Below are 23,701 nucleotides of genomic sequence, written 5' to 3' on the forward strand. Positions count from 1 at the left end.
TGGGATTTGTAGTTTAGTATAAAGAAAACAGTTTACAAACACGACATAATATTTTATTTTTATTTGTCTTACTAATCTGTATATATATATATATTTTACACTTGCTTTAGCAATGTAAACGTCTGTCTCCCATGCCAATAAAGCCCATTTCAATTGAATTGAATTGAATTGAATATACACAAGCCTGCATTCAGATAACAGAATATACCGTTTCACGGTAAATGTTATTAATTATTAATTTTTTTCAAGCAACTGCATTGTTAATATTTAAAATCACATGTAAAAAGTTAAACTTGTGCCATCAAGTAAAGTTTTTGTGTTTTTCTAGATGAAAACTCATCATTAAAAATTAAATATATGTACTTTTATAGTCTAAATCTCACTTTGCAACAGATTTTGTTGGGCTTTTCTAAAAAAACACATGGAAACTGTCACAATATCTTACTATTAGAATTAGTCATGATCCAGTATAATTATACAACTTTCAGACACAAACCCCACATTTGATAATGTTCTTACCGCACTGTGAATTTCATCCATATTGCTGTCAAAGCTAAAGCCCTGGAAGTCAGCATTTACAGGCTCAAGAATGCAACAATAGTTTCATAAACGACCATTGGTGCCAGAAAAAAAAAAAAAACTGAATGTTAGGAATGACACAAAATACTGTTAGGTCTAAATTAATGTTACAATTATTAGATAATAAGTCTTAATTATGAGATGGTAAATTAAAATGTTGATCTTTTGAATGAAAATTATTAGATCATTTTGACTTACTGCATAATCATCATAATTATGACATCAAAAGACAGAATTCTATACACACATACAACATTTCTGTCTCTGTCACACACACAGTTCATGTTCACTTTAATACAGAATTACATATTGTAAATTATTTTTAGTGATTGTCATTCCCTTTATCTGTTGAGTCAGTTATATACTTAAGATAGCCATCTACTTCCACATCCTCATCTCTGGCTGCAGCAGCACCCACGGGAGAGGGCAGGTAGACATTTTCCCATCTTCCCCCAGAGTCTGTCTGTGGATCCTGAGAGGCAGCTGCAGCTGCAGCAGCAACCTCCAGGCCTAGGTTGATGTAGCTGGCCTCCTGGCTGGCCTCCAGAACCGGCAGCTCCGACAGAAGACCTTTCAGTGTCTCACACAGTTCCCTGAAGCCGGGCCTGCGGGCCGAATCCTTGTCCCAGCAGCTCCGCATGACTTCATAACTGTGTTTGGGGTGAGATGGAGGAGGCAGGGTGAGGTTGATGCAAAAGAATATTCCCTATAGCAATGGCTTAAAACAAAGCGTGACCCATTGTTAAAGGTTTCATATATCTATGAGTTGTGAGTGTTTTAACCAAAGTAACCAGCTTCAAAATGTGAAAATGTCCTCTCAACATAGACTAGCCTAGCACATAGCATATCTAAGCTATGGAAAGGACATAGTTGACAAAGGTTCTGACCGAGGCTTGCTTAACTTTTATTGGAGCAAGGGCGTTTCCAGGCTCTTTGGACAGGAGGGCACAAATGGGGCACTGACTTATGCAGGGGTGGCATGAAATATGTATCTCAGATTTCCAGTACTGTTTATGGACCCCAGTAGGCAGAAATATTCAAATACATTAAGTAAAAAAAAATAACACATTTTATTCAACATGCAAAATACTGCTTTTTGCCCAACAACTGCATGGGATTAGCATAGAGTGGGCAAAGGAGGAGAGACCCATAGAACGCATTTTCATTCAGATATCTTGAGGTCAGAGGTCAAGGGATCCCTTTCAAAATGGCCATGCCAGTTTTTCCATCACTAAAATTTTGCCTACCTTTGGAGCATTATTTAGCCCCCTTCCATGCTAGCATGACATGGTTTGTACCAATGGATGAGTTAAATCTTCTAGTTTTATATGATAAATTATACCAGCAGTCACTCTAGCTTCATAATAAAGCCCGCTGCAGCCTCTGAAAGACAGTGCAGAGTGGAAGAGGTAAGGCAAAAGAATATTCTCTCATCAAAATACAGAATGAGAAATGTCCCTGAACAAGCACAGGAACTCACAGTTCCTGGTCACAGTCCTCAGGTGGTTTGAGCCTGTGTCCGGACAGCAGCAGGTCCAGCAGCTCATGGTTGTGAACTCCAGGATAGGGGGTCCTTCCCCGGGACACAATCTCCCACATGGTCACCCCAAACGACCACTGAAAGGACAGGGGCAAGATAACATAGTAGAAATTCAGACCCTCAGTAAATAAAGAAATTAGAATCTAATCTCAACTTTAAAAGCTGTATACTGTTTACAGAGACAGCTCTGGTTAAAGTTAATAATGACCTTCTGATTGCTTCTGACAATGGACTTGTCTCTGTACTTGTATTATTAGATCTTAGTGCTGCATTTGACACCATTGACCATGATATTCTTTTACAGAGATTTGAGCATCAAATTGGCATTAAAGGAACGGCACTAAGCTGGTTTAAGTCATATTTATCAGATCGCTCGCAGTTTGTACATGTTAACGATGAATCTTCAATAAATACTACAGTTAGTCATGGAGTTCCACAAGGTTCTTTACTTGGACCAATACTATTTACTTTATCGTCTCGCAGGTTCTTATCGATCCTGGTGGAGCCTCCTGCCATGGTCCTGCTAGATTGCGATTGCCAATACTGTTGTTGCTGTGCACCTGTCTGTCTGTCTGTCTCTCGCTCTCTCTCTCTCTCTCTCTCTCTCTCTCTCTCTCTCTCTCTCTCTCTCTCTCTCACCCCAACTGGTCGAGACAGACGACCACCCACCTAGAGCCGTAGGATCTGTCCTAGGTTTCTGCCATTTAACAGGCAGTTTTTCCTTGCCCTTGTCGCCATGTGCTTGCTCATGGTGGTACTGTTGGGTCTCTGTAATTAATGTTTTAAAGAGTTCGGTCTAGACCTGATCTATTTGAAAAGTGTCCTGAGATAACTTCTGTTATGAATTGGCGCTATACAAATAAAATTGAATTGAATTGAATTGAATTTATCATGTGACTGTCTTGATGTTCCACACTAAACTTACCACGTCACTTTTGGCGGTGTAGACTGACTCAGACAGGCTCTCCATGGCCATCCACTTGATTGGCACACGGATAGCTACTTTCTGACGATAATAATTGCTGCTGTAGATTTTCTTGGACAAGCCGAAATCAGCCACACACACCCTGAGGTCATCACCCAGCCTGTGGATTAAAAATATATAAATCAGCACAGGTATGGCAACACTCTCTGGAGTCAGAGTAAGTTTTTATATAACCATCTCCTCTGTGGCCCTCAGTGTGCTTTATAGAAATTTTATGCAGCTTCCTTCCCCAGATACGAGCCATGGCTGAATACCAATAAGACAGAGGACAGAGACACAGTCTTATATGAACAAGGAGTCCTTGATTTCAAGCCACCGCCCCCAGTGTCTCCCTCTGATGGACTCACATGCAGTTGCGTGCGGCCAGGTCTCTGTGCAGGAACCCTTGCGAGCTCAGATAGTCCATCCCTGCTGCAATGTCAATCATGAAGCGCAGGAGACTCTGATGAGGCACAAACTGGAAGAGAAGGTTGAAATTTGTATATTCTGTCTTCTAATAATTGAGTTGGGTTTTTTTGCATTTTGCTTTATTGACAGGACAGTAGAGAGACAGACAGGAGAGGCAGGGGACAGTCGATATGGATTTTTTTCAGCTAATAACCGATAATTACCTGCTTCTCATGCCAATACAGATAAGATCATTTCTCATTTTTCTGTTTTAAAAAGAAGAATCTGGAGCAGTTGGCAGCCAATAAACAGTGTCTGGGGACCAATTCCTACCCAGGACCCTCTTGCTGTGTTGACCACTGATCCACTGTGCTGGCCATTTTATTATTTTGAGTCATTAAACTATATAAACTCTGTTCTATATGTAATTGAGTTGTGTACTTACATTATCCCAAATGTTTCCAACATTGTTCAAACTCAGAGAAATCTGTCATTTTATTCAGGTAACGCTGTGTTTCACCGGTCGCCTGTCACTGGCGTCATATCCCCTTGGTGCATATTTTTACCATCCACTGTTTAGATCTTGGTGCTTTTTACAAACAAACAAGATGAAGGATTTAAGTTATTGGATGTCTGGATCTTAAGTTATCAGAGAAACAAGCTGAGCTAACCTTAGCAGCAGCTCGGCTCGCAGCCCCTCCTGTTTCTCTTACGCTGTTGCCCTTAGCTTAGGAGAAGCAGTAATTTTTAAGGTGGAACTGCTTTATTCAGTGTTTTTAGTGGTTTTAATCAGCGGGTCTGTTTGTTTTGGAGAGGAGGAGACCTCTGTGGATAATTGGGCTCATGGTAGAAACCTCCTGAACCATGAATACTGAAGGAATCCTAACTGGGAGAAGCTGACTGCAATGACAACAATGGGGGTGAAGACAACAACTGCCATGATCCCATGCTACTTCATCAAACTTCATCTTTTCAGCTGTTACTTTTTCCCTTTTAAAAGATGTTCACATTAGCTAACATTACTGACAGAGACAAGTGTTTGCTTTGGAAGCACTGCCTCCTCATTCATTTGGATGAGGCCACGGCGTTAGCACTACAGGGGTTCACATACATAGCTACAGCATTTTTACAAGGCATTTTGTTTGACCAAATACATGCAAGCGCACATCCCTGATGGCTGTCAGCATGATGACTTCACAGAGTTGTAAAACACTGTTTGATAGCATAATAAACTGCAGTGCAATATTTTGTTGGTGTCTGATCAGCCGTAAAACTGTCTGTCCTGGCTTGAACTCTTTTGCTAGTCTCTGAGCCTTACCATCAGTGTGTGCTCAGAATCTTTCAATGCAATCTGCCAATGACTCTGATTATGAGATATCTTTGTCCTGAGGGCTATGGAGACAATGGGAGAGTCTAAAATGAAAAAGGTTCATCTTCTGAGGAGCATAAATGTGCTCAGTAAATATCATGATTTTGATATTTAAAGTGTGCAGGATTTGGTGGCATCTAGATTGCAACGATTTGAATACACCTCAGCCTTCCAAGTGTGTAGGAGAAACTACAGTGGCCATAAAATGCAAAAGAAAATGTAGAGGTCACTAAAACATTTGGATTCTTCCTCTATGGATCCAGTAGTTGCACAGATACCTTGTTTACAAGCTCTCTGGTTGTCCGACCATTCGTGTTTCTTGCCCTGTTGGACTTACTTTTAGCAATTACTTGAGTACAGTGTAATTATAACCAATAGAAAGGATGGCCACAGTTGTAATAAACGGAATTGTTCTTTATGCTGTTTGTCATGAGAGAATTCACTCTAGAATCAATTCTCTATGGGAGTCAAATGTCAGTGTGTCATGGTAAACATGTGCTCACATTCCCCCATTTATGTACATGCATGTGCTGACTGCATCTTACCATAGGAATATCGCCATAGCGTGTAGCAATGAGGAAGCGTCGCAGGTCTCCGTGTTTCATGTAGGGCAAGATGACCAGGGGAACAGGCAGAGGAGAGTCCTGCTCCCTCTGTAAAGTGACCCCTGCAGGACAAACAAATACACATCTTTCATTAGGTTGCTGCTGCAGTAGATCAAGGAGGACATTCATATTGGACATCAGAGATCATCATTGAACAGAGAAAGGGGTTGCTATGTCCCCCTGCATACAACCGCCTGTTATCACATACGAAGGTCCACATTTAGATCATGTGAAGACACCTGTACCATCTGTATTTGCTAAATGAAGACCAAAAGATGTGGTTGAAAGCTCTGAAAGGTAGTAAATGAACATTTAAGTTTAGGTCAGCTTGAATATATGCTGTGGAATCAAGCAGGTCTTTTGATATTGCTGTTGAATCAACTGACTGCACTGATAGTACTGCAATTCCCACTGCAAATCAACAGCCCACTGCAAATTGTCTCTGCAGCTTTCATCCACTTTTACCTTAGGCTTCGGTTTGCTAGTCTGTATGGATTACCCCCACTTTGAGCTCAGGTGAGTCCTGAACCATCCCTTAGTTATGCTGCTCTAGGCCTAGACTATCAGGGGTTTTCCCATGATGCCCTGAGCTCCTCTCTTCCTCTCTCTCTCTTTCTGCACACATTCATGTTCCATTCAAGGGAAACTTCGGCAGATTTTTACCCGAGTCTTGATCACTAGATGTCATGAGTACTGTCGATAGGAAAAACAATGCCCTTACATGACAACAACATGCGTTTTCAAGTCATACATTGTGCAGAAACCGTTTAAATTCAAAGTTTACAAGTACTGACACCTACCTGTTTTTCTATCGCCCGCTTCACCGAAAGCCCAGAAGAGTCGATCACGAGACTCGCGCTGAAGTCCCGTGCTAATTCAGTTGTTGCAGGAAGTTGTAGTGTGCAGATCGGAGCGTAGTGTGTGAAGACATTGACATTTTTGAGGGGGAAACAAACTTCAAGTTTTCGTCGCTAAGGCATGACCTCCATGATCGACTCTTCTGGGCTTTCAGTGAAGCGAGCGATGGAAAAACAGGTAGGTGACAGTACTTGTAAACTTTGAATTTAAATGGTTTCTGCACAATGTATGAGTTGAAAACACATGTTGTTGTCACGTAAGGGCCCTGATCATGTTGCACAGACATTTTAATTGCATTTTGTGTCTGTTAAGAGGAGCAAAAGGCACTCTTTAGGATATGCCCCCAAAAAGTGTATTATAACTAAGTGGGAGCTCTGGCCATTAGCTGCAGGAACTCCAGTTTGCTAGCACCGGTTTTGGTCGTTGTTTTTCCTTTCGACAGTACTCTAAGACTCGGGTAAAAATCTGCCGAAGTTCCCCTTTAATGCATGTTACTAACTTCACTTCTTCCCCGGAGTTCTTGTGCTTTCTCGTCTTGCAGGTTCTCATGAATCCTGGTGGAGCCTCCTGCCATGGTCCTGCTTGACTCCTTTTGCTAATATCACTGATATTATTGTTATTATTATTATTAATATTATTATTACTACAGATACTATTATGACTATAAGCACTGCTCATTGTCCGCCATTGTTGTTGTCGTCGTTGTCATTATTTTCTTCATCACCAGTCACTACTATTAGTGTAGTTGTTGCTACTGTTGTTGCTGTGCACCTTTCTCTCTCTCTCTCTCTCTCTCTCTCTCTCTCTCTCTCTCTCTCTCTCTCTCTCACCCCAACTGGTCGAGGCAGACAACCACCCACCAAGAGCCGAGGGGATTGTCCAAGGTTTCTGCCTCTTAAAAGGAAGTTTTTCCTTGCCACCATTGCTAAGTGCTTGCTCATGGTGGGAATTGTTGGGTCTCTATAAATAATGTTATAAGGACTAGACCTGCTCTATTTGAAAAGTGTCCTGAGATAACATCTGTTATGAATTATCGCTCTAAAATAAAATTGAATTGATTTGAATTGAATTTCAGGTGCACACCTCCTTTGAAAAACATGACCAACAAACAAGTCAGAATCAACCTCTTCTCTCAATACATATGCCAACCCACTCCAAAACTAAACAAGTGACCAGCATGCAATGGATTCTGGGATACTGCAGACAGCCAAAGACACAGAAAACATTATTATGTTATGTCCTAAACATTTCATTGGACAGTTAAGCATTCGAGTAGCGAATTAGGTAGTATGTCTTACCGACTAGTCTGACCACATTTTCGTGATCAAAGTTTTTCATGATCTCTGCCTCTCTCAAAAACTCATGCAAGTCTTCCTGGCTGTGGATTCCAACTAGGTGCATGGAACATAGAAAAATGACAAAAATAAGAAGTAGCAGAGCAGAGTTCTGATCAAGGTTTTGAGTTTCAGTACAAACCTCTCATGGTCTTCACAGCTACCTTGATGTCCACACCTTCGTCTGATGTATAGACCCCTTCATAGACTGAGCCAAACTCTCCTGCAGAACAGAGCAAAAACTAATTTTATCACTCTACTCTCACTTTACTTTTAACTAGAATATGTTTTAAATAATGATTGAATTTGATTGATGAAACAATGGTTTTCAATGCCCTGAAGTCTGGCCTCTGATTTTATCTATCAATAACCTTGTTGATGGTGTACTAGGGTGTAGTATAGCTAAAGAAATTAACTAATGTGGTAAACCTGCGGACTCATGGGTTATACTGTATTATCATATCATTAAAAGAAATATATTTTTGCACCTGGTTCTAGCATTGAAAAACCTGAAAGCATCTCACAAGTTCAGTTCTAGCCATGGTTCTGCATGGCTCTAGGGGATAGCAATGCCAATCTCTCCACAACTCTGGTCCACACTAGTACCACAGCAACACTTGGACGAAGTGTCCAGGCCAATATGTGGTCATTCGTGGTTTCTAGAGGACAAATCCTAAAGACTTTGTTGATTACCTGACAAGTGCAACGAACAGATCAAAGTTTTTACTCATCCAGTGACATTTCTATATTTACTTGATTGATTGGGACAAAATTTTGGTTAGGGTTCCCAGGTGATGTATCTGGTGACATTTGTGGTCTACAGTGAAATGTCTCCACCACTATTGGATAGATTGCCATTAAACTTGATACCGAGTTATATTCCCTATGGGATGAATTGTTATAATTTTGGTGATCCCCTTTTCATTTTCATCTAGCGCCATCATTAGATCAAAATTTCAGTTTGTCGAATACTTTGGTTAATGACCAAAAACTTGGTCTATGTTATAACTAATGACATTTCCTTCAGCTTGAGAAATTAAGTCCAGCAAGGAACTTTATCAGTTGACAGAACACTGATATTGGACAATTATGCAAATCACCAGATTTTGTTCTATAGTTTCCTAAATCACTTCTTTCTATAGTTTCATTCTATAGTATGTTGCATAGCAGTATGGTTAGGGAAAATACCATGGTTATGACAAAGGAACCACAGTTAAGGTATGGTTAAGATCAGGTCAGTGCCTGAATTGGCCAAAAAAAAGGTGCCAGTGCCCATATTCAGAACCCAACCCTAACTCCACTTCTTCTGCCGTTTTTTATGCATTTCAACAAGGACATTCTTAGCCCATTTTTCATAAAAAATCACTCCTTATGACAAAATCTAACCAACCAATACAACGAAGGCAGCAAACACTTGCCAAATCAGAGGCAGAGTCAAACTTAATTTTTAAGTTTTAAGTTAAAACCGTTTCTTTTCACCTGTGACAGCCCTGAAAGGCAAGTCAAAACATTTTGGATCATTTCAAATGTTTGTTGTTCTAATATTCATTTTGACCACAGGAGGACCACTATCGCTATGTTCCAAACAGGACTATAAGCATTCATGTTTTCTTCAATGTGAGTTTTGTTGTTTCCATGCACTCAAAACCAGGAGGTGGCAGTACGCAATAAGAAATGAGGCTGCTCATGTGGACACAAATCACAAGTGGCATTCAGACAGAGGATTGGGCAACAGAAACACTTACATTTTGGGAAAGATTTTTAAAAGCATGGAGATGGTACATGAAGTGCTGCTCTCTGGCATTACATTCAAATGCACTACATTCCCATCCACCATGCCAACATCCACATCCTTACTTCTGCTTTGCTTCATTAAGGGCGTACTGCTTCTTGCATTGGCACTGGACTGCAGAATGCTCAAATATAAAAGTAACCCCTGGGTGCTTTATCAAAATTAGGTTGGTGGTCCTGCGTTGTGAGGCTAAGACAGAATAATTGTTGATGAGGAATCATGAGTTGACCTCTGCCAAGCTCCTTGCCCAGGGTGAGCTTGTCTCTCTCCACAAGGACCTCTTTAAGACTGGCCAGCAGCCTGCCACTGAGCCCCTCCAGCAACTGGACCACACCTTCCCCCACTGAAACACATCAGGAAATCAAAGGATTCACATTAAACAGGCTTAACCTTTTAGCAGAGGCTGTTCTTCCTCAAATACCCACATGAAGGAAAGGCCTAGGTACCCCATATAGTTACTTTATATTATTATTATAATATTATATGTGTCTTTGTCATTAATTAAATGCAAAAACATCTGAATATATGTAAGTGCACATATTCACAACAGTTGAAGTTTTTTAAATCCACTCATTCAGGTCATTAATAAATGAAGAAGGCTACGGTGGCCGCAAACGGCAAAACGCTTCAAACACGGGAATGATGCAAACCCAAAAACACACAAACACATAAAACAAATGCAACAGAAAAATGCAGCAACAGAAAAATGCTGCAATCACAGAACCGGAGCAGAAGCACAAAACAAAAAAAATGCTGCAAATTACAAAAACACACAAAACCCCAAAACAACTCCAAGAGATAAACGCTGCAAATTCACTTGACAAAACTGAAGTGCGCCAGGCCACTAGGGGGACCCGACCTGGGGATGGACCTTTCCTCTGGGACCAGGCCCGAAGGACATGAAGAAGAAGAAGAAGAAGAAGAAGAAGAAGAAGAAGAAGAAGAAGAAGAAGAAAGTTGGTTAAGTTTTGGAGAGGAGAGTAAAAAGGTAAGTTTTCCTTTATGTCTTTTTTAAACACTTGGCCGTAATCTTTTATAATATAATAATATTATATCATCCATCATATCAAATCATATTAAGTATTAATATGATTTAATATTATAATATAATATAATATAATATTATAAAAAATAAAATAAAATATTATATATTTTTATAATCCTTTAATAATTATATTATATTTTTATAATAATATAATTTTTACTTCAGTTTTGTCGAGTGAATTTGCAGCATTTTTTTGTTGCATTTGTTTTGTGGGTTTGTTAGTTTGTGCTTCTGCTCCGGTTCTGTGATTGCAGCATTTTTCTGTTGCTGCGTTTTTCTGTTGCATTTGTTTTTATGTGTTTTATGTGTGTTTGTGGATTTGCATCATTCCTGTGTTTTGCCGTTTGCAGCTTGTTTGCCCTTGTCGGCCACCGTAGAAGGCAGATGGAAAAAAAAAAAATTCCATTTAAGAATTGCCCTTACTTTGAAAGTTAAATATTTCTAGAATGTCCTGACACTGATGTTACTCAACACCAGCACACAGGAAGAAAACATCGCTCGTTTGGTGTGAGTAAAGAGACATTGTGTCAGAGATGAAAAACAAAAAAAATGTCACAGCATTAACCTACTACTATTTAGGACACTTACTGTTGGCCTGCGGGGGCCCAGCCTCCATCTCCTGCAGACGTCGGTAGGAAAATACAGGGTCCACTGGCACCAACTCTACTTCCTGGTCAGGCCTGCAGAGAATTGATCATTTTATATAATTATCGGTTAGTTTAATAGCTGTCAGCTTATGTTTAAACTTTTTAGGAGGATTCCCATGCATATCTGAAAATATAAAATTTTCAGTTTCCAGTCATTCGAAAATAATTGTAAACAACCTGAAAAATATATTTTCCCCTGGAAAAACATGATATTTTTTAATCTGATGTCCCCACAACAGCTGGCAGCTGAACTGTCTGTCTTCTGTCTCTCTCTCTCTCTCTCTCTCTCTCTCTCTCTCTCTCTCTCTCTCACCCCAACTGGTTGACACAGACGACCACCCACCTAGAGCCGAAGGATCTGTTTCAGGTTTCTGCCTTTTAATAGGCAGTGTTTCCTTGCCCTTGTCTCCAAGGTCTTGCTCATGGTGGTACTGTTGGGTCTCTGTAAATAATGTTATAAGGAGTTCGGTCTACACCTGCTCTATTTGAAAAGTGTCCTGAGATAACTTCTGTTATGAATTGGCGCTATACAAATAAAATTGAATTGAATTGAACATTTAAATTTTGTAGTAAAACCTTGATAATTGGTGGAAGAAGATCTATTAAACATACTTACATTAGGCAGCAGCTTGCATTGCTGTATGCCACTATTGTGTTCTGATAATACTCTTGGAGGGAACCAGTCAGAAATTAAAATTTCAATATTTCAGAAGTCAGAAATATCAAATTCCAAATAAAACCCTCTTATTGACTAACTTTTATCTTTTTGTCCCTCCGAGCAAAATTGTTTTTGCCACCACCCTCCCTGGTTTTCCCAGCATGCTGCTGTTTTCCAGTCCACAGTTAGTGCAGCTCCCCTTGTTATTATTGCAAAAGTGATAATAAGAGCAAACAATGGTGAGATTTCCTACAAACAATCAAGGATGCCTGCACTTTTTAGTGGGAAATTTGTATGTGGCACTTATATGAAATTCCAGTGACGATGGAGGCAGCAGGCTTTAAGACCTATACTGCAGTCAGCCACCAGGGGGCGATATAGTAGTATTGGTTTCATGTGTCCATCTTTATATATGTCTATGGTTTATTGTATTACATGCTAGGGAGGGCCTTGGAGGCTGAATAGTTTAAACAAATGCCACTTGGCTGCATGGTCTCAACTGTGGCGGGTTTATCCCCCCTCTCCTAATCTCCTTATCACTTATTTAGTTTGTACTTATTTTATTTCAATTTATGCTGCTAAACTGCACAGTGCGTATTGTTGTTTATTGTATATAATATATTTAACTGCAATTTTTGTTGCATTTTGTCACATTTAGTTACTTGTTTTTTTTATGTTAGCCTTTATTTTATTATTTATTTTATTTAACGTTAGCTTATTTTTACTCTAACCCTGTACTACTTTCCCACCTTAGTATTGAAACTGTTGCACAGTAATTTCCCTCAGGATGAATAAAGCTTTTTGAATCTTGAATCTTTAATCTTGAATCTAATTAAGGCAAAACACCAAAGTAAGTGTTATAAGCTATTCAAATGCAATGTAGCACAACGTTTTTATGATTAAATTCAACTCACATTTGTTTTAACAAATAAAAATAAAGCAATCATGATTAATGTTAATTTAATATGTCTTTACATGCTGTTTAAATGGCTTTACATTTGATGAAGGTAGGACTCAACAACTTAACTTAAAGTTAACTTTAAGTTAAGGGACTTGCAAAACAATGACTTGTCTATCAGCTATCACAAAGTCACACACTGAAACCCTGGAGGCAAATCAAACAGCTTTGATTATAGAGCCTGACTAACATTTTCAATATTCTTTAAACAGCCATAAACACACAGTAGTTTCTGTGTAAAGTATTCATCGACATATTTAAATCCAGAGCTCTGACCAGACCGCTAATAGCTAATTCTCTCACCACTCTGAGCTCAAAGGTTTTCGTCTTGGGATATTCCCACCCATTACTTAAACTACATTATATATCAATATGTGATATTATCTAAATTATAGAAAATTGGAAATTTTATCAAGATACACTAGATGATGTACTTATTTTGAGTATTGATGGGATTGATGGGAGAACAATGAGACAATGAGAGCTCAGCATTACCACATAAATAAATAAATACTACCACCAAATAAATTACCACATAAATTCACTAACTGTAATTTTAAAGTATAAGCCAAAGAAGCAGAAAGGGAAGCTCCCTGTACCTGAGTTTGGTGCGGCGCAGGTAACACACAGCGATTGGGATTACAGCCATGAGCAGCAAGCTGACAAACAAAACCCCAATAGTCAGCCATATGGAGAGCCGGCTCTGGTGCTGAGGAGCTGGTGTTATTTCAGGCTCTGAGAGGTTTTGGCCCAGGGTCACAGTGATCACCATAGGAGGAACTTTCCCTGTAATAAAACAGAAGTGGTTCATGTTGCTAAGAAATTAACACAAAAAACAGTACTCTTGGCATTCTATTAACTTTACAGATGCACTTCCTGATTCTGTTTTTGTACCCAGTTTTACCAAAATCTTAAAGCTGCACTATTCAATATTTATGAAACCAAGCTAGAGCTAAAAGGAGAATGAATATTAAACTTATTTGTCAGGTGGACACAAACAGGACTAAATGAGCACTAATGTTGCTCCGTGTCTGCTGGATGCGTAAATAGGAAACTGCTTGCTTGTTTGACATTCACTATAACAACTTCATAGTGTCTATTGTGTGTTTATAGCTTGCTCTGTTGCCCCCAAGGGGCTAAAAAAATCAACTAATGTAGCTTTAAACTACACTAAAATTCAACTGTGCTAAGTGTGCCTTTAAAGGAGTTCATACTTTTATTTTGTGAATAGTTTTATATGTTTTAATGTTCAAAAAACACATTATTTTTCTTATACTGTCCATAGCTGCAGCACCTCTTTTCATCCTCTGTCTAAATTGCTCCGTTTTAGCTCCTGTCTCTTTAAGGCAGCCCTTCCAAAAAGTCCAGTCTGCTCTGATTGGTCCTAAGAAGCTACCGCCTACCATTTTTTCAGTCACTATGCTGGTGTTTTTGCAGCCAGCGTGAATATCACCACAGGAATCGCTTCTAAACCAAAAACTTCTCTTCATGTTAAAACAGGAATCTGACCCAAAACTGTAAGGAAAATATTTTGCTCTGATTATTAACTTATCACAGCTAATCATTGTTGCAGCAGAACCACTGAACAACAGGACATTTTTTTGAGGTGAATACAGCTAACATTATTTAAAGATCCAGTGTGTAACATTTAGGAGGATCTATTGTCAGAAATGGAATATAATATTCATCATTTTGCATTAATTACTGTATGACCACCTGAAAAAAAGAACCTCTATGTTTTTGTTAGCTTAGAATGAGCTGTTCATATCTACAGAGGGAGAGGGTTCTCTTCTGTCTGGCATGTTGCACTACCATGTTTCTACAGTAGCCCAGAAGGGACAAAGCAAACACTAGCTCTAGGTAGGGGTGTTCTAAAGTCAGCAAATTGACTCAGTAATATCAGTTGCACTGTAATATCGATCTAAAGTTTGATAACTTAAGCTAACATTAGCCACCATTAGCTACTGGCCATACCAGACCAAGAGATGCTGTAGCAGCAAAACCCCCTGAGTATACTGAATTTAGTAAAGGTAAGGTTTTATTCTTAAGTTCAACTCTTTAAATATATCATTTTTCTTTAAATAAGCAAGCTATGAACCCCTTAAAACCCAGCTCTTTCCTGTTGAGGAGATGTAATTCATCAAATTTACATCATCTAGCCAACCTTACATACATCTATGAATAGTAACAGTGGCAGTGGATAAATGTGGCGCCCCCTGCAGGGTGGATACATCATTCCAGGCATGCACTGACAGTCTGTAGTCACACTGTGGATTCAGTCCTGTGATGCTGACTGATGTGTTGGTCAGCCCTGCTGAGTCTGGCAGGATGACCACATCATTCCCGCATGACCCCCACTGACTGCCAGACGCCGTTTTCTTCTCACACTTGGCACGATACACCACTTCCTGTCTGCCTCCCCAGTCATGAGGAGGGTCCCACATCAAAATCAGCACAGAGTCATTGTGATGATGGGCTGTTAGATTCACAGGGGCAGAGGGCGGCTCTGTGGAGGACATGACAGGAAAGAAAAAACATGCTTAGACATAGCAAAATCCTAAAATCAAATTAGATGAAGGTATGCAGGGGGAAGGTAGACAGCCTGTATCATCAATCAGTTTTTCAATAAATACATACTCATCAAATTGCAGATAGCAGAAATGCACGACACTGATGGAGCCAGATCCTGCTTTAATCAAAGAAAACAAAAACCCTGCTGCGTTGATTTTTCTGTAATGTGTCCATTCCTGTCTGCCACAGTTACTACCAGTTGACCAAAGTTGACAATTCATTTTGTTTCAGCAAATATGACAAAAATGTTTTTTACTTACTGTTACTGTGACGCCTACAAATGTATAGTCACAACTGTTAAAATGTTTTGTGTATTAGCCAGTGAAAAAGGTCAAATGTTAATGAATCTTTACAGGACATGGTAGTGTTTCATATCTTGTCACAAAGCATTTATAAGGACTTTAAAACCTTCATTATGTTGTTTTGACAACGTTTGATGTGTAAAACAGTAGTTTGCTCAGCTAAGAAACTGAGTTTTCCTGCAATGAAATCTTGCTAGCTGCCGTGAAAAAAAGGTAAACAACATGGCGTCCTTACTCTTAATACTTCTTTCATTTCTGGTCCCTGCTCCTTGACATACCCTCTGTCTTCTATTTGTTTTGTCAAAGCTTTGTGAAGTACAGTTGTGTAAAGTTGTTAAGTCGTTCATCTAAGTCATGTTACCAGGATAATACTGAATATATATAGATCAAATATTTTGGTAAAGTTAAAAAGGGCAAAGGTATTTTTGTAATGATGGCCTGTTATTGTTATGTATACTTTGTGTTTAAGAATTTAGTAAAAAATGTGAACAGCTTGGGCTTAAAAGTATTAATGCTACTGTAAATGTGGTGTTGGACCTAAATAGCAGTCACTGTTGGTGAACAATGGTACAAATTAGGAGTTTAAATTTGATTTCTGTTTTATTCAGCAGTCATTTTGTACATTTGTAAAATGTCAGTCCAGTGGGTTAGTATATGAACCTTAAAGCTTGATGTAATGTAAATTGGGAAATGTGTTTTGAGGAAGATTGTTGTGAACCAAACACTAGGATGGTTTAAATGAAGTGAAAAAGAAAGATTCTGTTAAATAAAAAAAACAGAGAACAGCCTGCTGAGTAACGTAACAAGTAACGTCTCCTGTCTCTGCTTTTCCTTCACAAAACAGGATACTATACCTGCCTACGGGTAACGCATGCTTGAGGCCTGTAACATTACCTACTGCAGCGTTAATGTCTAATCCCATACAGAAGTTTTAGAATAGTATGATGTCTGTTTATTTTCTATAATCCTACTCAGTGTTTCTTACTGGTGCAGCCGAGGTCATCAGGGTCGGTTGGCAGGCGGCTGAAACCGTGCAGACAGTCACACCTCTCTGATCCCTCCCCATGTGTCCTGCTGTTCGGTGGGCACAACCGACATCCTCCATTCTTACTGGCTGGTTTGTAGTAACCGATCAAACATGCTGATGAAATAGAAATAGAAATAGAAACTGTGATTGTTTCTTTCCCGACATTGATACTGGTGGTGTTTGTAAAAGCTTTTATTTTAAATATAAGATTTTCAGTTCATTATCACTATTTGTCCCACTGGTGGCAGGGTCTTGCAAAGTTGGCCAATTGTTTTGGTCTGTTTCTAATCCAATAATGGGAAAAAAGTTGGAGCGTGGGTGGAGCTGAGGTAGGCTGAATGAAGGCTGGTTACTACACAGTGTTGCTAGGCTAGAAAATGTGAAACTGTGAATATATCTTATTGGAAAAGGGATGTGAAACTAATGAAATAAGAAAAGACTTGCAATCTACATAGATCCAAAAAACTCCAAGACTATTTTACCAATAGGTTTGCATCAATGCCATGACAAAACTGTGATCTGTCTAGTTCTACCGCTTTCCTCCACAAAGTACCAGCTATTTGTAGCAGCTAGCGGTTGCTGAAACTCTGGGCAAAGATAAAATCGTTGAGTCGCCTGTGGCGGTATATATGGAAACCAGATTGTATTAATTGTAGAGCAAACTGAATATTTTAATACAAACTTTTAAACATGTTAGGAATTGCAACAAAAAAAGGAAAACAATAATTAAATAAAAAATATTGAATACCCTTGTCCCTCATTTCAGAAAATAAAATATGTACATAATCTAGGGTATTTTTTCTAAAAAGGAAAAAAAGAGGGAGGCTGTTACAGTATGTGTCTGTTTGTGTGTCTCAGATAAGTCTCTCTTCCTGCACCATATTGCGTAAGGCACTTGACCCATAGGGGAATCATGAGGATCAAAACCTGACACAATAAATTGTAAGACAAGAATTTCCAGTTGATAAAGCACGCAGATTTGAGTTACTTTAGCTTTGTGTGAGCTGTGATTATATAAAAGTTACTGTAATTTGAGTTAACAGAAGTAAAAATTCTAAGATGGACAAACTTAAAGCCTAAACTGAAGTTTAGAAACTCAAATCTAATCCCAAATTTTATTTAAGTTTGTTGCCATATAAGTTTGACTTTTCTCAACGTATCTGTTTATTAGTATTTGTTAATTAATTTCAATTAAAGAAATCTAAGAAAAAAAGAACATACATGATAGTAAAGTACTTTGGGAATATACAAGTAAACATTCAAATAGGTATGGAAGATAGACGGTGTATTAGAGCCATTGTAGGTTAAACGAAAAGCACCAGTGGAGTCGGGTAGTATTCCAAGATAAAAGTTGTACATTTGCTAGAAAATAATTATATTCTCTTAGTTAAAGTCACAATTTTATGAGAAAATGTTATTTTATTTTATTTTATTTTACATTTTAGTGACTTCTGTGACTTAATATTAATTACTAATTGTAAGAATTAGTAAGAACCCCCCTCCCTGTGTAATTATTTATTTTACCTACAATGGCTATAAATCGCCAAGACAATCTGGGCCATGTAAAAAAAAACTAAATGATGAATGAAAGTTAAAGCCAAAATCCTCAGAAAAAAGATTGACGGTCAAGAATCACTACTTTGAAATCTAAATTCTTACTTTTCTCTCATAATTGTAACTTTAAAAACGAAAATGTGCATCCGCTTGTATTCTGGTACTGATTGTTGAGTCAGAATATATAGCTTGTGACTAAAGTCTAAAGATTAATTTAATAGAAATATATATTGTTTAATGCTGAATAAATATAAATAAAACAGATGTATGAAGAATCTGAAATAACTGTAAATTCATCCAATCTCCGTACCTTGACAGGTTTCACCCATGACTTGATGCCCAGGTTCACAGGTACACGCCCCCTGCAGTGGAACCCATACTCCATTCACATTACACTCACTGACAGGCCGAGAAACCTCCACAGCTCCGCTCACGCAGGAACCTGACAGGGGACCCGAGCCGGCCCCCGTCCCCTTGAACAAAGCCAGGTGAGCCACGATGTCAGGGCACTTCCTATAGTACAGCCTGATGGATGATACCAGCACACATGTTCCAGAGTAGGAGAAGGCGAGCTGGAAGCCTCTTTGCCGGACCAAGCCCAGGCTCAGAGCCAAACTGCGGTTCAGGTAGCTGGCTGGTGAACCATGGACTGAGGTAGGAATCGGGTTGGAGGTCTGGAGGTCCAGGACTTTCCTACCATCCTGAAATCTTGTGATGGGTTCGTCTGAGTCAAAAAGGTGAACTTGTAGTGGGCTGAGCTGACCAGATTCAGGCTCCTGTTCTTGGGCAAAAGCAACATCCATCAGTAGATTGTGGGCGTCTTTACGCTCCATCCACTTGCTTAAAATAGTTCTCATTGTGCGTCTTCCACAAGCTTGGAGCACAGGAACTGAACCCTGTGTACCCACTCTGAGCCGGATTTCACTCCACTGGGAGACAAGAAACAAGAGAACACCAGTAAAAAGCTGCAGGGCAGAACTACAGGTCCATGCAAATCCCCTTGATGAGACTCACCAACCTCTGAGAGTAAATGTAATAGGGTATATGTCACAGGATCATTAAATTGCATATTGGCCAGCTGAGTTGTTATTCAAACTGCAAGACTATTCTAATTATTCATTTACAGGGAGTTGTGAGAGGCTACAAGGAACTTTCATGTTGTGTTGATTCCGGTGGCCCCTATGAACAAAAGCGGTAGCGTTTCCAGCGTCTCTTTCATTCTAATCCAACCAGGTCATTAAGAATAACTATTAAATGGTGGTGTTGTTTGTTTATAGAGCCATCAGTAGGTCATTTTTAAAAAAAAATATGTTTTGTTACATTTACTGAAACTTTCACTATATCCTGACAGTAGCACATCAGACAGATAATATGTTATAAAATCAAGTGTTCGAGTGCTTCTAATGGTATTTGCAAGAATCCACCGGGCCTGAACAAAAACAACCAATCAGAGCCAAGAAAGATAGTTAATTGTTGAGTTTATTCCCAGGGTGTGAAATACACAGGCTTTCGTACCATTGGGACTCAAAGTGTCTTTATGCCTTTCTTAACGCTGATTGGTTGTTTTCATTCAGGCCCGGTGGATTTTTGCAAATGCAATTAGGAGCACAAGGAGGAGCCAGAGGAACCTGATTTTTTTTTTAAATATTCAGCAAATATGACAAGAACTTATTTTCATAAAGTTATCTACTGCAGCTTTAAATTCAGACTGTTTCATAACCAGTTACACACAAAACTATACATAAATCTCAGCTTTCCAAAATCCATACTGTGGATAAAAATGTGGTCAGTGCTATTTTAAATTGGTTGAAAATGTCAAGTGAAGAAATTAATGAATCATAATATGGTTGATATGTATAGTACTTTTACATTACAGTACATTAACCTTTTCCAAAAAATTGCAACTTCAATTGACCATATTGCGATTTCAGTAGCCTAATGTTACGCTTAAATGTGCACTCCTAAATCATATTTTAATAATGTACAAGGTTATATAGTTACAAGCTCCTTCCTAAGCACCGCCCCTTTTTGCTCTGTGCTCCAAAAACAGTTAAAAGACTTAGTGAATAAATACAAGAACACATGTTAGTATTCACAATTAGGTCCCGTCACACAAACTTACTTCTCTGAGGGGTTCAGAATTCCATCCCAGTGTAGTCTGTTTGTCAGAATGGTAAATCTCCTCTAAACAAAGAAGAGCAAGTCACTCTATTGAATCACGCTGGACTTTGTATATGTTAGACAATTTCTTCTTTAACAGAACAGAGAAACAGAAACACAACAGCAGCTCATTTCCAGCAGCAGAGAAAAGTTGCACTGTACAGATTAAGGTTGTAACAATACATTGTATCACGCTGTGTCACTGAGACTGCTCTTCATCCAGTAATCAAAGTTCCCAGTGTCCCAAGTGTGTTCAGCTATCTTCTCTTTATCAGGGTGGTGTCTGAAATCACTTCCTCTCTCTAAATTAAATCTAAAAATGTTTTTGTTGAGTTCAGCAGATTATATTTGTTCTCACAACATGGAAATCTTCTGAGAATGTTTCAGCTATGTCTGTATTTTAAGGTATGTGAAGTGTCTTTGAGTTCCTCGAAATGTGCTCTATAAATAAAATATTATTATTATTATTATTATTATTATTATTATTATTATTATTATTATTATTATTATAAATGAGAGTGTTGAGGTCAAATATAGATTTACTCAGAAAATAGTTGGGTCTTTTCAGAACAGTTAAGAGACAGAAGCCGTGTAAATCTTAACAACATATCTTAATTTATTAATGATTATTATCTTAATCCTCCCAAACATGTTCTTGTGAATTCAAAAATGAATAGTTTTGTAGGTCTTTCTTATTTTCTGTGCTGTTATGCAGTTATGTTAATTGTTTTCATATTCATTAGAACCAGCAGCGCAGTTGTGATGTTCATACTTACCTTATTATTAGAGTAATGTGCAGGAATGAAAACGTGTGTAGATTTTGTGTTAGAAAAGATGACACTGTACCGTATATGTGTCTATACTGGGACAGTGTTGGCAGTGTGTGTTTATGTGTAGGTGTATAAAAGTATGCAAGGCATTTGGCTCTAACAGCACCTGCAGGGATGAAAATATGTGTATATTTTATGTAAAAGAAGGTCATCATTGAAACATTGTATACCGTATACATGTCAACTAGCCTATCTGAAAAATATATTTGTTTGGTTCAATCCTCTCAATGTGGGGTCCCCAGACCTTCTTGTTTTTAGGAGTGTATGAAAAGCTCAAAATATAAACAACAATCAATAGTTCAATAGTAGTACTAGTATCAATAGTTATAACGCAGCAAAAAAAATGTTGGGATATATTTTACTGTTTTAATCATTTTGATTGCAGCAATACTTCCTTCCTTCCTTCCTTCCCTCCCTCCTTGTATTTGTACACTGTTGTTGCCATCCTTGCGTACATGCTACTATTCTACAACATAAAATCACTCTTAATATTGTATCGAACATAATATTTGATTACAAACATGATGAAAGTCTTAAAGAACATAAAACTCTTCAGAGAGAACAAAAAAATAAATTCATGGCAAATCATTTCTAAAAAAAAATATTGTATTATATCAGAATCAGAAATACTTTAATAATCCCAGGGGGGAATTACTTTATATATATATATATATATATATATATATATATATATATATATATATATATCAGAGAATGGTCCTATCTTTTTCTGGAACACTTCCTGACAATCCCCTTCTAATGCACTTGGCCTGGAGTTGTTAAAGTTTCACACATGAACTGGAATATTAATGTTTTTCCCATCCTGAATGTAAAACAACTGATCACTCACCCTCCTCTGCTTTAAATTGTACGTCACAGCTGGCCTTCCACAGCCACATACACAATAGGATTGAAGTAGGCCAGACCAAGCACAGTGTAGAGTTACACACAGCCATGTCTTCAGCTTGTTAGAAGTCTGATTAATCCACTGCTGTCAGTTGTCACATCCAGCCTGTCAGCCAGTTCCTCAGAGGGTCACTGTGTTACGTCTTACTAATTATTTGGCTCAGAGGAATGCTGTAATAAGAGCACTGAAATGAGCCTTCCTCCTCTGTAAATATACGCCCAGCTCTTTGGACCAGCTCAGTTCCTGTATTTATGTGCTGCTACTGGTGCTGCTGCTCCTTACTTACATACTTCAGAACAAAACAGAGTATATACAAAACACCAAACAACAAAAATACAACTATAATAAGTGAAAGGGCTCTTATTTTTTACTATCCATTAATCTGTCGATCATTTTCTTGATTAATTGTTTAGTTGTTTGGTCCCTATAATGTCAGAAAATTGGGCCTCAAATGTCTTGTTTTGGCCACAACCCATAGATATTCAGTTTACTGTCACAGAGGACTTAAGAAAGCAGAAAATATTTACATTTAAGAAACGGAAATCAGAGAATTTGGACATCTTTAAAAAAAAACCTCAAAACCATTAATTGATCATCAAAATAGTTAAAATAATAGTTAAAAAATAACTGGTTATGAAACAGTCTGATTTTAAAGCTGCAGTAGGTCACTTTTACAAAAATAACTTTCTGTCATGTTCACTGAAACCTTCACTATATCCTGACAGCAGTACGTGAGACAGATAATCTGTGAAAACTTTGGGTTCCTCTGACTCCTCCTAGTGCTCCTAATGGAATTTGCAATAATCTGTCACACATGAATGAAAACAACCAATCAGAGCCAAGAAAGATAGTTGATTGTTGAGTCTCATTCCCTGGGCCATGAGACTATAAATGGTAAGAGTGGTGGACTTTGAGGGGCAGGAGCATAAAAATAAGGGTATCAGGGTGCAGAAAGTGGTGTATTTATGGTGAAACAGCATAGGGTTAGAACCATAAAAGGCATTTTTTACAAATTTAATCCACCAGAAGGGCACCCTAGAGGACACTTTATCTACCATAAGGGGGAATAATCGACCCCCCTGCTCACCACCAGTGATATAAAAGCCTTGACATGACAACTAACTATATAAGGGACTATACATACATCCTGTATATTAAGCTTTATTTGAAATTGATTGTTTTGTGGAATTCTCTGTCAATCAAAGGTAATGAAAATACTTGGGTGGTGCTTGAGCTAATGAGCTACGGTAGCAGTGTCTGAAATGGGCTGGTACTCACTGGTAGGGGAGACTCGGGTAAGTTGAGCCAAAGGGTAAGTTGAGCCACCCCTTCTTGTTGGAAATGGTAAAAAAACATTGATCATGTGACCAATTATTTAGGAGGAAGGCATCATTTCATGGAGTCTGTGAAGGTAAGAACCACAAAGTGGTTAGATATTTATTTCCAAAAAACATTTTTCCCTCTTGAAATTTAATTTAGTCTATCATAAGTTTCACCAGTATTTTTTCAAGGGGTATTTGATAAAAAGCATTTAATAATTGGGTAAAAATACTTTGACTTTGATGAACCCCTAGCAAGTTCAGTTTTTGTACC

At 38.4% G+C, this 23,701-nt stretch overlaps 1 protein-coding gene across 3 annotated transcripts; it reads right to left on the minus strand.

Annotated features, from left to right (window-relative positions):
• Window positions 1–46: 46 nt before the first annotated feature.
• si:ch73-40a2.1 (tyrosine-protein kinase receptor TYRO3) lies at window positions 47–22,301 on the minus strand. 3 transcript variants are annotated; one of them, XM_051429590.1, is made up of 15 exons: window positions 22,052–22,289; window positions 20,334–20,395; window positions 18,522–18,987; window positions 16,616–16,771; window positions 14,931–15,263; window positions 13,357–13,543; window positions 11,083–11,174; window positions 9,679–9,792; window positions 7,800–7,880; window positions 7,622–7,714; window positions 5,406–5,527; window positions 3,452–3,561; window positions 3,045–3,204; window positions 2,060–2,196; window positions 47–1,229 (listed from the first exon to the last, which is right to left on the minus strand). In XM_051429590.1, exons 1-15 carry the CDS (start codon window positions 22,155–22,157, stop codon window positions 902–904), a joined length of 2,547 nt encoding a protein of 848 aa, XP_051285550.1. In that variant the 5' UTR covers window positions 22,158–22,289; the 3' UTR covers window positions 47–901. The 3 variants fall into 3 exon arrangements, with proteins under 3 accessions (XP_051285550.1, XP_051285549.1, XP_051285551.1); XM_051429589.1 differs by having other exon boundaries at window positions 18,522–19,140; window positions 22,052–22,288; XM_051429591.1 differs by lacking the exon at window positions 2,060–2,196 and having other exon boundaries at window positions 1,102–1,229; window positions 18,522–19,140; window positions 22,052–22,301.
• Window positions 22,302–23,701: the final 1,400 nt, after the last annotated feature.

Source organism: Dicentrarchus labrax, unplaced genomic scaffold (assembly GCF_905237075.1).
Source record: "Dicentrarchus labrax unplaced genomic scaffold, dlabrax2021, whole genome shotgun sequence".
Taxonomy (NCBI): domain Eukaryota; kingdom Metazoa; phylum Chordata; class Actinopteri; family Moronidae; genus Dicentrarchus; species Dicentrarchus labrax.

Bases quoted from the DNA above. Each gene is read 5' to 3' on its own strand.
- si:ch73-40a2.1 (XM_051429589.1), bottom strand. From the start codon at position 22,157: ATGGCTGTGTGTAACTCTACACTGTGCTTGGTCTGGCCTACTTCAATC. The intron at 11,175-13,356 runs GTACAGGGAGCT...AATTCTCTGCAG, and splicing joins CTGCGCCGCACCAAACTCAG to GCCTGACCAGGAAGTAGAGT. The intron at 5,528-7,621 runs GTAAGACATACT...TTTGTCCTGCAG, and splicing joins AAATGTGGTCAGACTAGTCG to GGGTCACTTTACAGAGGGAG.